Here is a 21,299-nt window from a genome sequence, read left to right on the forward strand (position 1 = left end):
CCGGTGTGCATATATATTAATACCGTCTCTCACTTCTTTGCTCTACTGTTACTCCGCGTTTTCATAGGTTGCTCCAGATTATCCGTAAATGGCCGGTACGGTGCCGCGATGAAATGCTCCGGTGCTCTTTGCCGAGGCGGGACATCATCCCTCCGCGGTTCCCCGGGCGTTGGGCGCCGTCTTTGCTCTTCATGCAGCTTATCCAGCGATTCGCCAACGATGTGATATTTAGCCCAGTTGATAGGCGGCATGCGCACAACTTTTTGCGGCGTGGGAATTTTTCCAAAGGACGGAAGTGACTGCTGGTCGACGTCCATAGCATCTTCATCCCCAACGCTAGTCGTATTTGTATCCACCTGGGCGGTTGTTCCACCTGCATGTTCACCTTCATCTCCATCATCGAGGGCGGTGGGATTGAAGATGTCGCCTGCCTTGGAGGTCAGGTTCCCTTTGGCGAGTTCCCTCGCAAACTCTTCGGGATGTTCCACCGCAGCTTGTTTCATTTGGTCTAGCGTTTTCACGTCACGTAGTGCTTGTTGTTTTTGCATCTGGAGGATGGAGATGGCGGAGCGCAAGGCGATGACATCTGGGTTGTCACTCTCAGATATGGGTATCGGTGCAGGCTCAAGCATAAATGAGGTTGCAGGGGTAGATACGGGCAGCGCAGTAGAGATGCTATGTGCATTGGTATTCGCGGGGTTAGCAGTGGCAAGAGAGAAGGCGGTGGCGGCAAAGGTGGAGGGAGGTGGGATAGCCTGTTGCATTGGTGATGGCGGGGGAAGCATGGGGGCGTGGGAGAGGACGGGGGTAATGGGAGAGTATGGGGGGTGGGGAGGAGTGCGGGGAGGTTCTCCCGGCCGCGGAGGACTGTCTTGAGCATCCATTGCTGTCACTTTATTGTTGGATCTCTTACTAGAGTGACCTATCTTGATGATTCAAATGACTGGATTCGGTGTTCTTCTTGGGGGAGAGAGTATATGATTAGCTAAGAGCGTAGTCAGCAACCTCCTCCTCGTGGGTCGTCTCAGCAGTTGTATGTGAATCTTGTTATACGGAGGCTTATCTAGTGGTTACACGTCGTGTAGTCTCCTAGATCTGCGATGGCATGGTCACAGACGGCGATTGCTTTGACTCTGACGACAGCAAACAGTACGGCAGCCTATAGTGACAAATGTGTCAAATGGGTTTTTTATACTAGTGTTACAATGTACACACACCTATCATATTCATTCTATTTGTAATTGAATAGGGCTTATTGATTGTTAGAAAGCAATGCATTGCTAGATATCATCTTCAATATATATCATCACTGTGATAAGATAACACTATAATCACTAGATTATCCAAAGTGAAAAGCCAACATAACCATTTGTTAAATGGTTGTGCTCATAGTGATATATATACCCATGGGTGTGGTGGTGTGGCCCGGCCCACAGTGGGTGTGGCCACTGAACCAACCACTGAGACACTGCGACTGCCAGCTGCATCACTGGATATCATTGCTAGATATTATTGCTAGATATTATCGCTAGTTATAGGTGGGTTGGGTTACAGTGTGTTCAAACCTGACCCTCACAATAACCAGGTTATATGCAGAGACACAGTCACTCAGTCATCAATGCCACTGTATATAACCTGGTTATTGCTGATATATGTTCAATTTCATGTTCATATATACAGAATACTTGTATTTAGTAAGAGAAATACTATTAAATTCAGATACATGTGACTTTGTACACAGAAAGTTATATAATCACTAGCTAAATAATCTGCTTAACTTCATCTCTACTAAAGAACTACTGATCTCAGATACTGTGTAGAAGTGTAAATCAACTATCTGAGTATTGTACACAGTCTGTACAACTAGATCTAACTCTATAATAATAATATATATATATCTATAATAATAATGAAGAAATAAAGATCAAAAAGAGAGAATAGAACAGAACAGAACAGAAAAATAAAAGTTTTGTATATACTCTATTTAATAAGAATAAAATTATTCTATATATCAGACTGAACATCATGATTCATATCATCTGCTGCTGATACTTATAGCTGTGATAACTGTCTATTATAAAAATCATTATATATATCAGACTGATCTGCAGAGCTGTGGAGGAAGCAGTGTACTATATAATTATATCATTTGCAGTTGATATATACTTCTTCAAAGTGACTATACATATGATAGCACAATGAAAATGATTTAAGCTCAGAAAATATATGACACTGTATACAGTCTATAATAAGAGTTTTATTATAAAATTGAATCAGAATGATATTGATATATAATAAATGATGAAACAACACTTGATCAGCTCTGATATATATATAAATATATAATATATCAAAGTCAGAGACAGTAAGCAGAACATGAAATTGAGAACTATAATAAAATATACTCAGCTGAGAATTACTGATATATATTGTATTATACTCTGATTATTTCTATCATTCATCTTAATATTCAGCAGCTGAATGATATAAATCAATCAATTCAGTCTGAATCAGATTTCACTGAGCAGTGATAGAATTGTATGAAATGAGAGCTCTTATATTATAATCAACTTTCTATACTGTATGATAAAGAAGTAGAGAAATACTTATATTATTTATAGAGAGAAGAAAAAAGAAGAATACTATTGAAGAGCAGAAAAAAGCTGATCTTCTTTTTTATAAAAAAAAAAAATTGAAAATCTTCTCTGACTATATATACAAGTCTCTGTCAGTGTTCTTCTTCTTTGATATAATGAAATAAACATCTCATACAGTGTATGAAGTGGAAAAAAAACAGAATAAACAGTGAATAAATAATTTTGATGAATTTCAATAAGAGAATGATAAATTCTGATGCAAAAGAGATTATATATACTGATAAATAATAATAGAGAAGCTGAAGAGAGAAAGAGAAAAGAAATTGAGAGAGAAGATAGAGAAAAAAGAGATTTTATAATCAATTTATTGTTATTATTATTATAAATAAAAGAGAAAAACAGAAATATCTTGTATATGAAAAAGAAAAAAGAGAAAGAGAGAATACTCACTCTTATGAATTCTACTGAAACAGTCTGTGTATATAAATAAATAAATACTTAAGATTAAAAAATATATAATATAGTTAATATATACAGATTATCTTCTTGCTCTTCTGAGAAAGACAGAGAGTTTATTCAGACTCATTCTTAATTATATATACATCAACTCAAACTTCTTCACAATTTCTAGAATAGATTTTAATTTCATTATACAGTGACAGCTGAGTATCTCATTGATAATCATCTTCTACTGAAAAAAGAATATATATTTATTATTCTTTTTTCTTCAGTTAGATCTATATAATAACTTCAGATGCTATATAGAGAACTATTTATTCAATCTCTGTTCTCATTTCTTTCAGAAATTATTGACTGATTGAATTGTATGAGAGAGCTGATATATTCAAATATTATTCTTAGTTGATAATACTGTAGTAGAAATGGTAACAGCAGCAGTAACAGTTGATAAAGAGAAGAATAAAAATATAGATACAGAAATAAAGAGAATCTTAACAGTATTTTTCTGTACACAGACAGAAACAGAGATAGATTGAAAGATTCAGAATTCAGTTATTATTGTATCAATTTCATATTGAATTCTATCAATCTTCTTCTTTATTTATATATTTCTGATTTTTATCTGATTCATTATTATATTAATCTGTCTCTATATAATACTCAGACTTTCAGAAATCTGTAATACTGACTGTTGAAGTATTATCTTCTATAAAAAAATAAAAACTGACTCTGCAGTCTATACAGCATCTGTAAACTGCTTATATTTTATATACTGAAATACTGAGTTGATTTATAGTAGATAAATTAAAAATTCTCTCTGAAGAAGAGCAGAGTTCTGTAGTATCACTGTATAAAAATAATCTAACAGCTGTAAAAACCTCTGAGCTGTAAGATTATCTGAGTTAAATAAACTTTCACTATCAAGTAGCTTCAGACTCATATCAGAGATCTCAGAAGAAATAATATAAGAGAATCTATTTTCAGAATAAAATTAGATAAATTATTTATTTATTTATAGTCAGAGAGATTTCTTCAACAGCTCTGATGAAGTAACTGTAGCTTGTGAAAAATAGTAATTATTTAGTAAACTAGAATTAAACTCTGTAATTCTCTGTATGAACTTCTGATTGATCTGACTGAGATAGCAGCTGATTAAAAAATTATTATTTCATCACTCAGCTCTGCAGATGCTACTCTTATTTATTTTATTAAACTCTGCCTTCTATATATCTGTGAATTATCTGATATAAATCTTTTTTATCATCTCTAATATATCTGTATATATAAAAAGCTTGTTTATTCATTTAAAATGAGTTCTGTAGAAGATCTGCTTGTATAAATTCTTACTCTTAAGTAAATAAATATTGTATCAGAGTTGATAGTAGTGGAACTGAGACAGAGGCTTCTGTATAATATTTCATCTATAGAACAGATAGAATACAATCTGTAATATTGAATAAAAAATATAATTCTTATACTATACAACAGTTGAATATTTAAGTCTGTTATTCTGATTTATTTTATTATTATTTATAATCTGAATAAGAGATCAGCAGAGTATTAATCTCTTATTTAACAGCTCAATTATAAATAAATCAGTCAACTGCATCTCTTATCTGAACTGCTCTCTCAGCAGTATATAATAATTTATAAAAAAATCAGCTGCTGTATAAAGAAGAGGCTCAACTGTATATCTTTTATCTCTCTGTCATCTCTTTCAGTACTGATATATAAAGTTTATTATATTCAGCTCAGTATAGCTGTTCATCAGAGTATCTACATCTCTGTCTATAAACTCTATATATTTTTATATATACTTTATAGATCTGTAAGTCTTTAATATACTATTTAAAATCTGATCAACTAAGTGAGAATAAAAGTTCTTCTATCTGCTCTGCTGTGTACAATACAGATCAATAAAAACTGCTCAATACTGTTTAATCAGACTCTCTTCTATTATCTATATAATCTCTTCTTTCTCAGTATTTATATACTTTCTTTTGAGATGACTTTTTCTGAGTAAATAATTGAGAACTCTCTTACTAAAAAATCAGATTATTTTCTACTCAGAGACAATCTGATCATCTGAAAACTTCTTTTTATTATATTATTTCTATTATATAAATAGTGAAGATTGAGTAGCAGTGAGAAATTAATCTATCAAATTTCATCTCTCTTCATACACAGAAATAAAGAAGAAATAGAAACAAAATAAATTTATATATTATTATTCATTCATTCTGCTTCTCTGTATATACTATCTATATATTCTTTGATCTGCTTTGTCTGCTGATTCTCAGTGTATTCTCTTTTTATATTGTTATTTTTATAATAAGATTATACTATAGCTGCTTCTGTGCAGCAGCTGTTTCAACAGCAGTATCAGCAGCAGAGATTATTATTAGTCTTTCTCACTCATATAGAAATACAAGAATTTCAAAGTAAATGAATAAGAATAAGAATAGTTAAGAATAGAAATCAATACAAGAGCAGAGGAAGAAGAATATAGTAGTGAAATGATAATTATTAAATACACATTCAGAGAGAGACTGATACAGTCATTGTATGTAATATTACAGAAAAGTTACTACTTTTATATGATCAAAGAAGATAGCTCACTGTACAGAACATGTATGGGTTATTCAGAGGCCTTGGCTGAACACCATAGAAACATGTGTTCAAACACAGGCAAATCCACCTTCATATAACCACTAGATATTATCGCTAGATATTATCGCAAGATATCATTGCTAGATATTATTGCTAGATATCATCGCTAGATATTATCACTAGATATTATTGCTAGATATTATCGCAAGATATCATTACTAGATATTATCGCTAGATATCATTGCTAGATATTGTTATGAATATCATCACTAAATATAATAAGCTAGTACTATGATAACTAGATTATTCATAGCAAAAAGTCAACATAACCATTTGTTGAATCATGGTGCTCAGAGTGATATATATATATATATATATTCATGAATCTGCTGTGGCCCAGCCCACAGTGGGTGTGGTCACTGAATCCATTATCTATACACTGCAACCACCAGCCCATAGTGTGGAAACATTGATGATGATATCTCGCAATGATATCTAGCAATAATATCTAGCGATAATATCTAGCAATGGTATCTAGCAATGGTATCTTGCGATAATATCTAGTAATGATATCTTGCGATAATATCTAGTGATAATATCTAGTGATAATATCTAGCAATGGTATCTAGCAATAATATCTAGTAATGATATCTAGCGATGATATCTAGCAATAATATCTAGCAATGATATTTAGTGATAATATCTAGTGATAATATCTAGTGATAATATCTAGCAATGGTATCTAGCGATAATATCTAGTGATAATATCTAGTAATGATATCTTGCGATAATATCTAGCGATAATATCTAGTGATAATATCTAGCAATGGTATCTAGCGATAATATCTAGTGATAATATCTACAATGACATAAATTCACTGTTTTAAAATGTATGTAGAGAATTCAAGGTGCATTGCTTTCTAGTATAAAATTTCTATCAATGAGTGTCTGTAAGTGGAATTAAGTAATTACAGTGGAAAACATCAAAAAAACCCATTTGACACATTTGTCACTATAGGCTGCCGTGAACAGGGCACTTTCTCTGCTTTTCAGCCCCCAAGAGGGCTGAAAGTACCGGGCCTTCGACTTCAGCCTTGGACAGAAGTATGCGCCATTAGTAAAAATAAACTCAGTTTTACTTTCTAAGTAAGCACTTAACGGAGTTCGGATAAATAGTATTACTCCGTGTCAGTTGTTTAGCATCCGGCGCTGCAATGTTGGGGATCAATACACCTCTAGCCATACTTGATGCTGACACGCGGGGAACCAGACGCATAAAGATTACTTTGGCCATCGACTACCATATTTACTCCGGCATTGCGGAAGCGGGATTACATAGGAAAAGAGCCCAGCTTTCATCCATTTTTGAACTAATGATTTGTAAATATATTAGCCAGTTGTCTGGCGGGTCAAGAGAGGGGGAAATACGCAAGACTATCAGCAATTCTATACTAACACCAGCAAATAGCCCGCTCCAGTTACCTCTTTTGTTATTAGCGTTCTCTCAGTGAGTATTTGTCAGTCAGCTTATCAATCTCAACAGGTGCCTCTTTCCGAGCCGCTTTTGCTATCTGTCCCTGTGAGTTATATATATCTCCAGCCGAGACCAGGACTAGAGGTAGTTATTCGCGACAGAATCTTTCCCAAGTCACCAAGAACACAACTTAACGCCCAGCTCAGATTAAACTGCAAGCCCCGAATCGCCCAAAATGGCAACAAAATACGAGAAACGTGTCCGCGCCCCCGTCGCCGAGCTGCCATCGTATATTCCCACAGTGCCTGTCTTGGAGAATGAACAAAGCCTGAATGCTGCTGGAGAAGCCCAGGCCTTTCTGCAGTCTTTCTCTAGGGCTGTAGGCAAACAAGACTGGGAAGCCTTTGGCAGTCTCTTCTGCGATGGCTGTTTCTGGAAAGACAGCTTGACCCTGACTTTCGACAAGCGGACTTTGTCCGGGAGAGACAAGATTGTTGCAGCGTGGAAGACACTCTCCGAGACCCGGAAGCCCACAGTCTTTACCTCTAAGCAAGAGTATGGACTCGGGATTGAACCGAAATTCGAGCGCCTTTCTCCGACATTGGCATCCCTAGATGTGCCCTTCTGCTTCACCACTGACAATCCCAAATCCAACAATATTGGCCTTGTCAAGCTGATCCCCGAAGGTGGCCAATGGAAGATCTGGGTACTGTCTACCGACGTTGTTTCTCTCACAGAACACCCGTTTGAAACCCTTCCACGGAAAACCCCGTCATCAGTTCCAGCCTCTCAAAGAGGTAAAGCTCAAGCGCAGGGTCTGCCACACCTGCAAGGCGTCTTGGATGTCGTCGTAATTGGGGCCAGTTGCAGTGGGTTAGCGAATACTATCATGCTCGACTCTATTGGGGTGAATGTTGCCGCTTTTGAAACCTACCCTGTCGCTTGTGGTAACTGGTCGGGTAACGGAAAAGACTATGTAACCATTCATCATAACAAGCTCATGGTAGCTTTGCCAGGATTCCCTGTCCCTGAAGATTATCCAGAATATCTACCGGGCCGAGACTTCACAAGATACGCATCGAGCGCTGTCGAGGCGCTCAAACTGCCATTATTCTGTGGAGTCAAGGTAGTGAGAAACAATTGGGATGAGACCGCTGGTCTGTGGAAGGTGGTGATCCAAGATGTAGAAACAAAGGAAGAAGAAACAGTAGAAGCCAAGAACATTGTCATATCAACCGGCTTCCTAATATCCCCAGAGAACCCAGGCTTCCCCAACATATCGGACCGCAATCTGTTCCAGGGTGTCGTCCAACACGCGGCGGAATATGGCACAGCCGAGCAATATGTTGGCAAGGATGTCGTGGTCGTTGGCTCAGGGAATTCGGCTCACGACATAGCACGCAGCCTTGTCCATGGGCATGCTAAGAGCGTAACCATGCTACAACGCAGTCCGACGATTCTCAGTAGCCATGAAGCCATAAAACCTATCATCGAGGCACGATACCAGGGCAATATGCCCGTTGCGACAGCGGACTTCTTGCAACAATCGCTGCCTACTGGAATTGCTCGAGATGTGTCCCGGGGGATGATATCCATGGTGATGAAATCGCAACCTGACCTTCTAGCTCGTCTTGAAAGCAAGGGATACATGCTCAAAAAGGACGCTTGCATGGTCACCCTTGTATACGAGCATCGCGGCCACGCAACTTACATGGATCAGCTGAGGACGTTTGATCTTGTGTTTGAGGACAAGATCAAGATAGCGCGGGGTGATGCTCGCAAATTTGTTCCAGACGGCATCGTCGCGTTCGACAAGGATCAAGGGAAAGAAGTTGTTTTAAAAGCCGACGGTGTTGTCCTTGCCACTGGATACCGCGATGTAGATCTTCCAGACCGGTATGCACAGACGGGCTTCCTTGACAGTAGATCGGCTGCCATGATCGAGAACGTTAGCGAAGCAGGTGTGGATGTAGAAGGGGAGATGCCAGGCTATTTCACACACTCGGGGCGTGAGTAACACCAGCATGAGTCTCTGCTTTGGAAGCACTTCATACTAAGAACTCTCCAGATCCGCACCTCTACTTTGGTGGATACGCAATTATAAATAACCGCTGGGTTGTGAGTCAGCTCCTATCACCTAAACTTATCCACAGCTAACACGTTGATCATAGTCGAGACTTACTGCAATTCAAGTCATGGCCGACATTGCTGGGAAATTTCCATCCAGGTACGCGCGTGAATGAAATGTAGGCATATTCCGGCGGCTTTGAAGAATGAACAAAACTCCATTCCAACTGACGTCTGACTGGACGCGCCGCTGCGGCCATGTCAGAGGATTGTGACTTCAAAGCCTATGCCTCTGAATCAGAGTCTGCAATTGCCAATTTCTTAACACGTTTAGTTCTATATTTACAAGAATTGTGTCATGTGGCTCTCTGCGGTGGCCACTATTCAAATGTAGGATTGCCAGGTGCATGGGTAAATGGAAAGGCGCATCAAGCATTTTCTAGGTGTAGCATTCTCTTGGCGAAAGCATTTTCTAGCTGCAGCATGGAAAGCTTGTTGGTAGTGGAAACAGCAGAAAGACATATAACACACTTCCATGCCAGTTCGGGGTTCCAACTTTCAGGCAGTTATACAGCGTACAACTATAAATGCAGGTGTTCCCGCCCTTCTCTTGGAAATATAGCTATTCTTGCAAGAAATGACATCCTGTCAGGCACTAGAGCTTCCTCTATTCATAGTCTTCTTGATCGTTCTGTGTCTCTGCCTTGTCAGGCCTTTCCTGGCACTCCTCAGCTATTATATTGGAGTACTGTGGACGGGACTGCCTGGAATTGAGCTCATTTTTGCTGCTTGTACCGCCATTGACGAGCTACAGAAAATGCGCTTGATGGCCGCGCATGAAACTTTGTCTGCACAGATTATAAATAAGTGTATGTAAAGGCAGCAGAGATAGTATCACTGAGAGTGGATGAAGAAAATGCTTCAAATAAGTGGAAGACATTGAATTTATACATTGCGAAGAGTAGAGCATCACTGCTCTACAACAAGGCTGAGCATTGGTAGTTTGTAGATATGACATCGCGACTATTGCTGTCTCTGAGGCACGTGGAACATGATTGTTGTCAAGTGATGTTGAAATAAAAGCAGTGTGGGTTCGCGTCACATGGCCTGGGATGGGCTTAAAACAGTTTGGCGTTGTCCATTTTAGGTTTAACGCCGCAATGTTGCTCGTTCGACCTGTCAAAAACTTTAGAAACATTGCTCTGTCCCCGTTTTCTCTTAGACGCTGTATAGAGATGTCCGTGATAGCCTTCGAAGCTAGATCAGAATTCAAGTATTGAATGCTCTACTGAACAAGTTCAACACTCAGCTGAGGCGTTAGAAGGTTATGAAGTTGGTTGACATAAGCAGTTTCAACTCTCTCAATCAGAATAATGTTACACCTTACTCAAGCGTTGCGAGTGTGATCCGAGATAGACTGGCTTCGTTCGAGTAGAAATCTCCCGAATCATCTGCTGATCAAGGATGTAATGTTTTCTCCAGACCCTGAATCTCACAGGGAAGCCTTAAGTGATAATGTAGTGAGTGACTAACCAGGCACGAGCAAGCAAGGTTAACTGCTTGATCAAAAAAACATACACAATAAATAGCTATGATCATTTATTACCTCTCTCTCTCTCTCTTTTGTCCTTTCTTACTATATAAGCTATATAGTTAGTATTCATATTCACTACTTTAATACCAGACCGTAGTTGTAGTGAAGGTAGACAGACCCTGGACTGGATTGTGTTGGCAATATCAATAGTGCTCCTAGAAAATGCAAACAGAGAACTTGAAGACATACAAAGCATGCAAAAATAACATTTTATTATATAGTTGTACCAATGAAGATTAATTAAATGGAACTACATCCTAGACCCATACTGTAATACTCACATGAGATGCGAAAACTCTGTTGTTTTCAAAAATGATGGTGGGATGTTTTCTTTGTCATGGCCTGGCTGAGAGCCCTTTGTCAACCTTCTCCGCCATCCGCCATCCAACCACCTACCACAACAACCTGCCCCTCAAAAAATACAGGTAGGAGACAATGAAGCGCAAAACAACGTCTACGCGGAATAGCCTTGATGGCAATGGCCAGTCGGACCCCAAGAAGCGACTGCTGGACGAGACTATCAAATCCCGATTCCGCGACGGGCTGCTTGATCGGGCTACCTTGGATCAATATAAACAGAGCTATGCAGTCTCCGCACCGTAAGCCCTGTAGAAGCAATTTTCCAGATCCTTCCCGTCAACAATGTATATATATATATATATATATATAATTGCTATATAGGCTAACACCATTACAACTCAGGTACAAACACGGTGTGATCTCCCCACTCATCAACTCGACGCTCCTCCGCTCTGTCCGCACCGAGATCCAAGAACACCTCTCCTTCACCGAGAAAGAGACAGACATCTACAAAATTTTCCAATCCGGTGACCTCGCAAACCTCGATGGGCTAGACAATGCCTCGCTGTCCAAACTACCCTCGCTCCTTGAGCTGCGCGACGCCCTCTACTCTGCGCCATTCCGCAAGTTCCTGTCGGAGGTCACAGGTGCGGGTGACCTGAGTGGCCGCAAGACTGACATGGCCATCAATGTCTACACTGGCGGGTGCCATTTGCTCTGCCACGACGACGTGATCGGCAGCCGACGTGTGAGCTACATTCTCTACCTGACGGATCCGGATGTGGCGTGGCAGCCGAGCTGGGGTGGGGCGCTCCGCCTATACCCGACCACAATCGAAAAGGACGACACTGGGAACGAGGTAAAGGTTCCAAGTCCGGATTTTAGCCTTTCCATCCCCCCCGCGTTTAATCAATTGAGCTTTTTCACGGTGCAGCCTGGGGAGAGCTTCCATGATGTGGAAGAGGTGTACTATGCGGGTCCTGATGGGGAAAAGGGCGGCAAGGAAAGAGTGCGCATGGCGATTAGTGGGTGGTATCATATACCGCAGGAAGGGGAGGATGGGTATGAGGAAGGGTTGGAGGAGAAGTTGGCGGAACGGAGCAGTTTGCAGCAATTGCAGAGTTCCGGAGATGCGTTTGACCGGCCGCAGCCACAGGTTACGCCTTACGAAGATTTAGAGGAAAATGTCCAAACAGCTGGTGAAGGAGATCAGGGTTTTACAGAGGCAGACCTGGACTTCCTGCTCAAGTATATCACTCCCTCCTACCTTACGCCGGATATCACAGAGGAGCTTGTTGAGAACTTCACTACACACTGCTCGCTGATCCTTGAACGGTTCCTCCATGATAAGTTCGCCACACGCCTCCGGGAATATATCGAGCAGCAGGAAAACGAATCCCATGCCCTGCCCACCTCTTCGCATGAGATCGAGCAGAAAACAGAGTGGAAGGTCAGCAGGCCACCTCACAAACAACGATATCTGTACCAGCAGCCTCGAATTGCCGGACAAAAGACTGAATCCAAGACTCCTATTCAGGAACTGCTGGAGGATCTCCTGCCCTCTCAAGCATTTAGGAAATGGCTCTCTGTGGCGACTGGATGCAGCGACCTCCTCGACTACAATATCCTTGCGCGCCGCTTCAGACGAGGTGAAGATTATACGTTGGCGAGTGGGTATGAGGCCGAGACACCGCGACTAGAGTTTACGATTGGGCTAACGCCGACATCTGGGTGGGAGAAGGAGGGAAATGAACAGGAACAGGAGGGGGGGGACGAGGAGAGAGAAGAAAGGAAGGAAGGACACGAGAGTGAAGACGGTGAAGCCAATGGCAAAACGAAGGGAAAAGCAACGTCAAACACGAATGGGAAAGAACGAAAACTTTCAACGGAGAATTCGACAGAAATCGATGACCACTCCGTCGGTGGATATGAGATCTACATGGCCGGTGACGACGACGACGATGATGATGATGACGACGAAGAGGAGGAAGCGGAAGCGGGTGAAAACAATGAAGATGAAAATGACGCCAGCACGAAGAAAACAAAAAAGCGCGTAAAATCTGACCCTGCAATCTACAAGGCGAACTCGGGTGCGGATGGCGATGATGGAGTCCTCTTCAGCATGGCAGCGGGCTGGAATCGCATGAGCATTGTCCTGCGCGATTCAGGGACGCTGAAGTTTGTGAAATATGTCAGCCGCTCGGCGGCGGGCGATCGGTGGGATGTTACTGGAGAGATTGGGTTGAAATTTGATGAGATGGAAGTCGATGAGGATGAAAATTAAAACTGAGACGTCATTGGGATTATTTATGGAAAAGGATAAAAGGTTTTGAAGTGTGTTGAGTTGGGGTTTGGACATGTGAATCGATTTAAATATTGGCCTACGGTATCAAGCAGGGGAGGTAAGTCTGTAGATGGGTAGATGGGTGGAATGAAATATCATGAACGCTCGTATCCGCTTTTACCACATACTCTCTCAAATTGTCTCTATTTCCTTGTCTTTTTTGTTCTAGTAGAGGGGCAAACCCATGCTCTGGTATTGCCACACACACACTCTAAGGCTTATCCGCGATCCAGATCTTAGATCACATGATGATACTAGCGGGAGCTTTCCAAGATTGGCCATAGTTTAAATCTACGATAAGCTTTTGTCGGAGCGGAAGCGCATCTCCTTGGGGCAATGGGGAAGAATACGGACTCAAAGGCCAGCTTCTTTCAAACAACAAACTGGCCATTGGATTGGAAGGGAAATGCCGATTTCTTCCATGGCAAACACTGGCCCCACTTCTCGGAGGAAGCAACATCTCTTGAGAGGATGCTGTAGTTCATGATGGACAAACAATGTGCTTCATTTATCATCGCACGAGGAGTTAAGGTCGTATTGTGTTTCGCGCAAGTCTGACATCGGGGCAATTGTCTTCTTCCATCTCCGTCCGCTCGACCATTGCCAAGTTGCCGACGAAGCTTAGTGGCTATATGGGAGCTACAACGTGCGTATTCCCGTAGACACCGATTCACCGTCAGATGAACAAGTCCTCGTTCGGATCTGTTGGCACGCAACGCGAATGACATATCCCTCATTGGGGCTTCCCAGATGTTGTCTCTCGCTCGCTCGCTCTTTAATTATGGCTGGATGCTATTGGACCTTGCTGATAAGGAGCAGAGGAATATTTCCTTCCATGGAATTGCCTCGAATGAGCAATAGTTTCCATCAACCGCATTCCTCTGACACAATGGATCCTTGAGACGGTATGACAATGATTTCAACCGCTTTACAAACCTCATTCTGACGCTACGCTACGACTTCAAACTTTGGGAAATGAAAGGATTCCCATCCTTACCAACCATACATTTTGGATATTTTGCGGGGACATGATGAAATAATCGACTTTCAACCAAATGCAATCCATACTACAAACGACGGAGAACAGCAACTGGCCGCGTCAACAGTGATATGTTGACTTCTTCCTCAGTTTGTGTCTCGAGGATATTGGAGTAGCCCGTTTGTTCTTCCACACAGCAGGCTTCCACCTAGCAATGTACACGTGGCCGAGCATACGCTCAGCCCATTCTAGAGTATATGTGTTGTGGGCGAGATCCAGGAAACGTTGGCTGAGACTGTTGAATATAAAGATCATCTGCAGAAACGGTTTGTCATCTCCCTCGTGGTCTCCATTCTGCTAAACCAACAGGAACGTTGTTATTGTTGTACGTTATGTGTTTCAATCTGGTTTTCTTAAAGTTGACTTAATTCTTAGCACCATCCCTCCTTCCCTGCGCCTCAGTCACGGACGACACTGGCTGGTCAATGGTCAGTCTATTGGCTATTTGCTGAGATGGCAGCTTTATTCCCTACTTTCCCTCTGAGACAAACTGACCCTTCTATTTTCTATTCTAAACCTTTGATTTGTAAACAAGAGACAAACTAATTTTCCTTATTTTGGAAGATAATGATGCATTTGTGGAGTTGCGCAATGTATACAATGAGAGAAATTGAAATTTCTCTCAGCTTCAAGGGACCCGGTGCGGATTCTGCAGGGATTGGAATGTCCTACTGCGATATCGAACCCTTGTTTTGGCGGATAAGCGCTGGACTCCAAGAAAAGACTCAACAGCGTGAGAAACTCAACAATAAAGCTTTGGTACATACAGGGCTTGCATCAATTGGCTTCTCAGCTGGCGAATCTTTTTCCCCCAGGGCTAGGAAGCCCCAGGCCAGTGCTATTGAGAGGAGCATCATGAAGCATCGGAAGGGAAGGAACGAGATCAAAGTAATGAATGGGTTGGGGATTTTGCAAGTCATCATTGACTGATTATTATTGCCATAGAACGTTTAGCTCACATATGCTGGCAGTACTCAATCTTCTATACACCGAAGCCGGTAATCCTGCCGGTGAGGACAGCCGTCTTCATATATTTGCGTTAATATATATACACGGTGGCCAACCAAAGATGACATGCTTCTCCGTCGTCGACTAACCGATATTAGCAGATCTCGGTAGATCAATCAATTGCTCGTCTCGGTTGGTGGTCAAATTTCCTTGTTGAAGATCCAAGAAGTATCTGTGGCCTACTCTCCGAATCAAAGCAAGAATGTGAGTAATGTACTGGGGATGTATTTCGCAACCATGAATCATGCGTTCGTTGTATGTGCATCCGCCAGGTCCACAGGAACTCGGCTTATATTCCGCATTCGTTCGACTGACGGAGTACATGTAGAGTACATACATGTACGGAGTAGAGGACAACAGATAGATTGATTCGGGGTGTATAGTCCATGGTAATATGTGGGGTGGCTCTTATCCTTTTACAAAACAAAGCCAGGGGGAGGGGGGGTGTCTCGCTCTTCTTCTTCCCCCTCGCCCAGCCGTTATTAAAAATATATAATTAAAATAATAAAATTCGTTTGCTTTCCCTTTGTTAATTTTTATTGCTATTTTTTTTTTTTTTTCTCTTCTTCAATTTTTCCCTACGTATGGCAGGCAAGGTTGTGCAACCCACGGACGGAACCCTGCGTCGGGGGATGGTGACCATCCTATTTTCCAAACATGTTATCACAAATTCATAATATTGTATGTATGGATGTATTTAAATAAATGAATGAATGAATGAATGAATAAATCAAAAATACAAAAAGCAAGTAAAGAAAGAAAAATTGAAAATTGAGATAACTCGGAGACCCCGAGCAGAACTTCAGAAGGCAGCCGCAGCAAGAATGGAACGGCGCATGTGCGCACGGATTACTCACTGAAAAGATGATGCATATTCGTCCCAATGGGGTCTGGCTTGCTGGCGATCTGACAAAAAGAAAAAGAAAAAGAAAAAGAAAAAGAAAAAGAAACCTCCAAAAAAGAAACCGCCAAGGGAAGTGCACCGAGTCCTCCGTTGAAGCGTTCAAGGTTTTTTTCTTTGCGGGGTGATATAGCCCGCGGGTATATAATAGGTCCACAGTAGTTAGGAGGAGCCGCACCAGGACCAAATAAGGATCACAAAATATAGTTAACTATAAAGAAATAAACCACAACAAAAGAACAAACAGACAAACAAACAAAAACAAACAAAGAGAAAGAAAAGAAAAGAAGAAAAAAGGAGAGAAGGAAGAGAGAGAAAAAAAAATTAGAAAGCAATTAAAAAAAAAAAAAAGGGGGCACGCCCGTTCAGGGGCCCGGTGAGAGAAAAAGAGAGCGTTTTGATCGAGTCCAGCTGCCCAGTTCGGCATATAGCCAAGTGCAAGCTCGCGAGTTTCCGCGGTCGTGGGTGGGTGACCGGACGATTCTTAAGTAATTTTTAACTAACTCACTAACTAACGAGCTGATGGGAACATGGAGCTGGTATAACTAAGAAGGATAAACTTTTTTCTGGAGCTTTGGCACGAAGCTTGGTTGTCAGATCCATCACGCAATTGTAGGCGATGAATGATGATCGATAAGGTTAACTTCATGAAGCGCTGGCCTGCTCGGGCGAAGAATTACGGGTTGGGGAAAGTAAAATATGTCCAGTCCAAGAACAGGAATAATAACACAATTCTAGATATACGCAGTAACTAGGGGAAGCTGTGCAAGTAAGTAATGATAGTTTACTATTCTTCTTACCCTCTTCTCTTCTCTTTTTCTTTTTCTTTCGCTTTTTGCTTTTCCCGCACGCGCGGACTTTGATAGTCACATCATTAGCCGGTCAACAGGGGGAATGGATCCCATAATAAACCACGAGGAGACGAGGAGGAACCAGGCGTAAAAGAAGGAATGCACAATAATGAGGTCCAAGGGGGAATCGAAAGACCAGCCGCGCTTTTCTTCCTACATACATTAGTCCGTGCAGTACAGCGTACAGAGCACCTCCCTGCAGCCAAAGCAGGCAGAGATCACTTGAATCACTGAATCCCTCCGAAAGCTTTTCCTGGCCCACAGCGCTCTTCTCAATAGAATGTGCGCAGGTTGTTATCCCTGCAGCGCTGCTGCAGAGGGATGATTCCATAGAAAAGCCACCGAGATTCCATCACACATCCAGTCTGGCCTCTGCCTTTTCTTTTTTATTTTTTTATTTATTTTTTGGGGGACCTTTTTTCTTTTTTTTTCCTGCTTTTTTCTTCATCAACGCCAAGATTTGACCAAAATAATGAAAAAAAGGAGAACGAAAGAAAAAAAGCAAAAAAGAAAAAAAAAAGAAAACAAAAAAAAGGCATTTTGCAACCACACACCCACCCCTCCCGGCCGCGTGGCAAGAGTGGATCAAAAAGCGTGGATCGAGGCTGTTGGACCCTGGAGAAGAGAAGCAGGAGGTGGTTGGTTTTCCCCAGAGGCTCCCGTTGGGAAATCTGGCATCTTCGATGAAGATGAAGATGATGGCGAGGATAAGGATGAGATATATATGACTATGGATTGTATATCTATCCTCTATCATCTGTCATCTGCTCGACATCCTCCTCACCTGGGGAAGGGAAGGAAAAGAAAGGAAAGGAAAGGAAAGGAACAGCAAAATCGGCCCCAGCACGCTAGTCTCTGACGAACCAGGGTGGATATGATACCACACATACCATACTAACTCAAGTCAGGATGGATAGTCTGTAATAATGGACGCAGCTGGGCCTGGCCTGGCCTGGGCAGATGATGATGATTATTTCAACGGCGATGCGACACAGGATGGGGGTTAACAGGGCTCGGTTGTCCGCATCTATTATTGTTGTCGTCAGCCTATGTGGTGGTTGGTGTAGTAGTAAGTAGTAGTAGTGGTGGTGGTTGTAGGAGGAGGTGGAGGAGGTGGAGGAGGAGAGATTTCATCAGATCAGATATTGCTCCGACCCTTGGGACACGCTCAGGCCGAGCTATGGTTGCGCACCCAAGCATATCTCGGGACAAGGTTTCATGGCGAGGGAACGAACGGTTCAGACGGCGGTTCCTGTAAACAAACAAACAAACTCGCTGTTACTAGTAAACTAGTAACGAAGGCTAGTACGAGGAGATACTGCGGAGCTACATGTCCTTCCTTGGTGCGGAATTACCAACTGAGCATCAATAGATGAAAACTAGTAATATACAATAGCTTGCATTACCATCAACCACCATCATCGCCATCATCATCATCGTGGCGCTGCAGCCCAGAGAGCCCCGCGGGCGGCAGAACAATTAGGGTCCCTGCTAGGCTGCTGCTAGGCTGCTGCTAGGCTGATGCTGGGGTGCTTGGTAGGCATGGCTTGTCTGCTAGCCCCGGTTGGCCGCCACGTGCCAACACGGCCGGTTGTGTGAGAGAGAGTGGAGAGAGTGGAGAGAGTGGAGAGAGGGAGAAGAGAGAGAGAGAGATGGGTGTGAGGATGGGTGTGGGTATGGGTGGATGGGTGAGTGAGTTGAGTGTTGGAGCGAGAATCAAAAGAGCCAGAAATATAAAAACATAGATAGCTATAACTAAGAATAATCAAAGAATTAAGCATGGCACCATCGTCGCATCCATTGTTCGGCTCTCTGGGCTTGATCTGATCGGTGGTCGCAGGATCTGCTTCTTGTGGGTTGCGGATCTGTGGTCGGCCAGTTCCTCTTCTTTTCTTTTGTGTGTTCTTGATCTGTTCTTCTTCTGGCCTGTCTGTGCCTCTCTGCCAGTTTCCTGGGTGTGTCGTATCCACTAACTATATTCCCCATCCCAGTTTTGTGTGTCTGTCGCCCCGTCGCACCCCGTCGCACCCCGTTGCTGTCTGTCATAGTCTGTGTTCCCTGCATCTCCTCTCTCCCTCTCCTCTCTCACTCTCCTCTCCCTCTTCTCCCTCTCCCATCTTGCCAGATATCCTTCGTCTCCTGGCTGGGGATCCAATTCTATCCATCTTGCCCATCTCCATTCCCCTCTGCCCGCTGGTTGTTGGCCCTTTCTCTGTCCTCTCTCTCTCTCTCACACACACACACACATCTTGGCATGCTGGCTGGGGTTGTTTCAAGGTCCTCCTTTGCCTTCTTCCACGAGGCTTTCCCGTTTCCTCCTCCCACGTTGGCCTAGCTAGCGTCCTCACTCCCTCCAGCTCCCTCAGCTCAGCTCGGCTCAAGCAAACTCTCTTCTTCCTCCTCCAATTCCTTTCTTTACTAAATCGATCCCTTCTTCCCCTTCGCCCAAAACCCCACGCTCACCTCCTCCACTCCCCTAGCAAGAAACGAAGAATTAAGAGAAAAATAATCAATCAATTAATTAAATTACACAATTCGCTTCAGCTTCATTCACCACATCCTGCCCCTGGGAAAGGCCAGAAGATCCACAACTCCCAACTCGCAACCCGCAACCCGCAACCCGCTCCCTTATCTACCTCCCCCCTTCAACCCTTACCTGTCGCCATAAAACCCTTCGCTAGCTAGGCTGTCCTTCGTCTGTCTCTCCCGGAGATGGACGTCTCGGTTGCGCGTCGTCCATGGGAGGAACCGAGGACCGGCCAGCAGACTCCCCAGCCGCATACTGCTGGCGCTGGCGCTGCTCATCAGCAGGTTCAGAAACTGCCTTCTATCTCGACGCTTACCGCCAGTATGTCTCTCGGTAATTTTGCCAATGCTGTTGTTGTCCCTGCAGAAAAATCCCCGGCACAGGCGTCCTTGAACACCGTCGAGCGTGACTCCGGCAATTGGTCCATGCCACAGAGCGCCCGTATGTTGTTTTGTTTTTTATGATTTTTATATTTTTTTGATTGATCTTTTTAGCTATGAAATATCTGTCTATCTCTATCTCTATATCTACATCTGTCTATGTATCTATGTATCTATCTCACTATATATATATATATATATATATAACTAATTCATTCACCTTCTTAGGCTCCTCCACATACTCAAACACGACCAATGGCACCAATGGCACCAATGGCTACGCCCAGTATCCTTACATCACCTCCTCCCAACACTCCCCAAAGCATCGCCAGTCTCAACAACAGCAGCAGCAGCAGCAGCAACAACAACAACAACAACAACAACAGCCCTCAAACGATCCACAGCCGCAGACTCCCTCCTCTGCTACGCCCTCTTCCCAACAACAGTCCCCAAGCTACTCCATCCACCAGCAAAACGCAATACTCCCCTCCATCAACCAAAATTTCGACGGCGGCTCGGCCCAGCGGTCCAATGCTAATTTCTCAGAGTCCCGTCGCAGCAGCATTGATAGTCGAATGAACCAAGGCATTGGTTCCTTAGCCATAAACCAAGCCTCCCCCTACCACAGCACCAATGCCTCTCAATCGTCGATTGTCTCCGGCCTGCAGCGTGATCGCGGCATTTCCGGTGAATATTCAACCCTGGCTGGCCAAAGGGGCCCTCGCTACAGCGGCGACCAACGCCACCCGCTCTCCCCTCTCGGCCCCAGGACGAGCGGCCAGGGTCAACACCGTTCCTTTCCCGTGCGCAGGACCGCGCCCGCCATTTCCAAGAATCCACACGCCGAGATTTACAATGCGGAATCGCCCACGGCCGGCCAGGCTTACGCCTTTCCAGACCCCGACGTTGCTCGCTCGTCCGACAAGGAAAGCACTCGTGCGCAACCCTCCAGTCAGTTTAACCGGAGAGGCAGCACCACGGAGTCTCTAGCCAGCAGTGTGTTTACTACGGATTCTACGCTGCCTCATGGCCAACAAGGTTTGTTTTTTTTGGTTGTTTTTTTTTCTCTCTCCCTTTTTACTTTTGTGTGTGTATGTGAATCCATTTTGCGCATTCAATGTTAATTCAATGTTAATATACTTGCTTTA

General features: G+C 42.9%; 5 protein-coding genes across 5 annotated transcripts; 4 read left to right on the forward strand and 1 right to left on the reverse strand.

Moving 5' to 3' along the window:
* Nucleotides 1-29: 29 nt before the first annotated feature.
* On the reverse strand, nucleotides 30-900 carry HCBG_09020 (uncharacterized protein; the record flags this gene model as incomplete). The annotated part of the gene is made up of 1 exon (XM_045436069.1): nucleotides 30-900. One exon carries the CDS (start codon nucleotides 882-884, stop codon nucleotides 30-32), a length of 855 nt encoding a protein of 284 aa, XP_045283221.1.
* A 6,475-nt stretch (nucleotides 901-7,375) lies between these two features.
* On the forward strand, nucleotides 7,376-9,383 carry HCBG_09021 (uncharacterized protein; the record flags this gene model as incomplete). The annotated part of the gene is made up of 3 exons (XM_045436070.1): nucleotides 7,376-9,149; nucleotides 9,209-9,258; nucleotides 9,312-9,383. The coding sequence occupies 3 exons, from the start codon at nucleotides 7,376-7,378 to the stop codon at nucleotides 9,381-9,383; spliced, it is 1,896 nt and encodes a 631-aa protein (XP_045283222.1).
* Nucleotides 9,384-11,236: 1,853 nt separating this feature from the next.
* HCBG_09022 (Fe II 2-oxoglutarate-dependent dioxygenase) lies at nucleotides 11,237-13,571 on the forward strand (the record flags this gene model as incomplete). Its single annotated transcript, XM_045436071.1, has 2 exons — nucleotides 11,237-11,400; nucleotides 11,504-13,571. The coding sequence occupies 2 exons, from the start codon at nucleotides 11,237-11,239 to the stop codon at nucleotides 13,383-13,385; spliced, it is 2,046 nt and encodes a 681-aa protein (XP_045283223.1).
* A 1,513-nt stretch (nucleotides 13,572-15,084) lies between these two features.
* Nucleotides 15,085-15,414, forward strand: HCBG_09023 (uncharacterized protein; the record flags this gene model as incomplete). Its single annotated transcript, XM_045436072.1, has 1 exon — nucleotides 15,085-15,414. The coding sequence occupies one exon, from the start codon at nucleotides 15,085-15,087 to the stop codon at nucleotides 15,412-15,414; it is 330 nt and encodes a 109-aa protein (XP_045283224.1).
* Nucleotides 15,415-19,956: 4,542 nt separating this feature from the next.
* Nucleotides 19,957-21,275, forward strand: HCBG_09024 (uncharacterized protein; the record flags this gene model as incomplete). The annotated part of the gene is made up of 2 exons (XM_045436073.1): nucleotides 19,957-20,212; nucleotides 20,380-21,275. 2 exons carry the CDS (start codon nucleotides 19,957-19,959, stop codon nucleotides 21,273-21,275), a joined length of 1,152 nt encoding a protein of 383 aa, XP_045283225.1.
* Between the last annotated feature and the right edge of the window lie 24 nt (nucleotides 21,276-21,299).

The sequence above is a fragment of the Histoplasma capsulatum genome, assembly GCF_000150115.1.
Source record: "Histoplasma capsulatum G186AR genomic scaffold supercont2.20, whole genome shotgun sequence".
NCBI lineage: Eukaryota > Fungi > Ascomycota > Eurotiomycetes > Onygenales > Ajellomycetaceae > Histoplasma > Histoplasma capsulatum.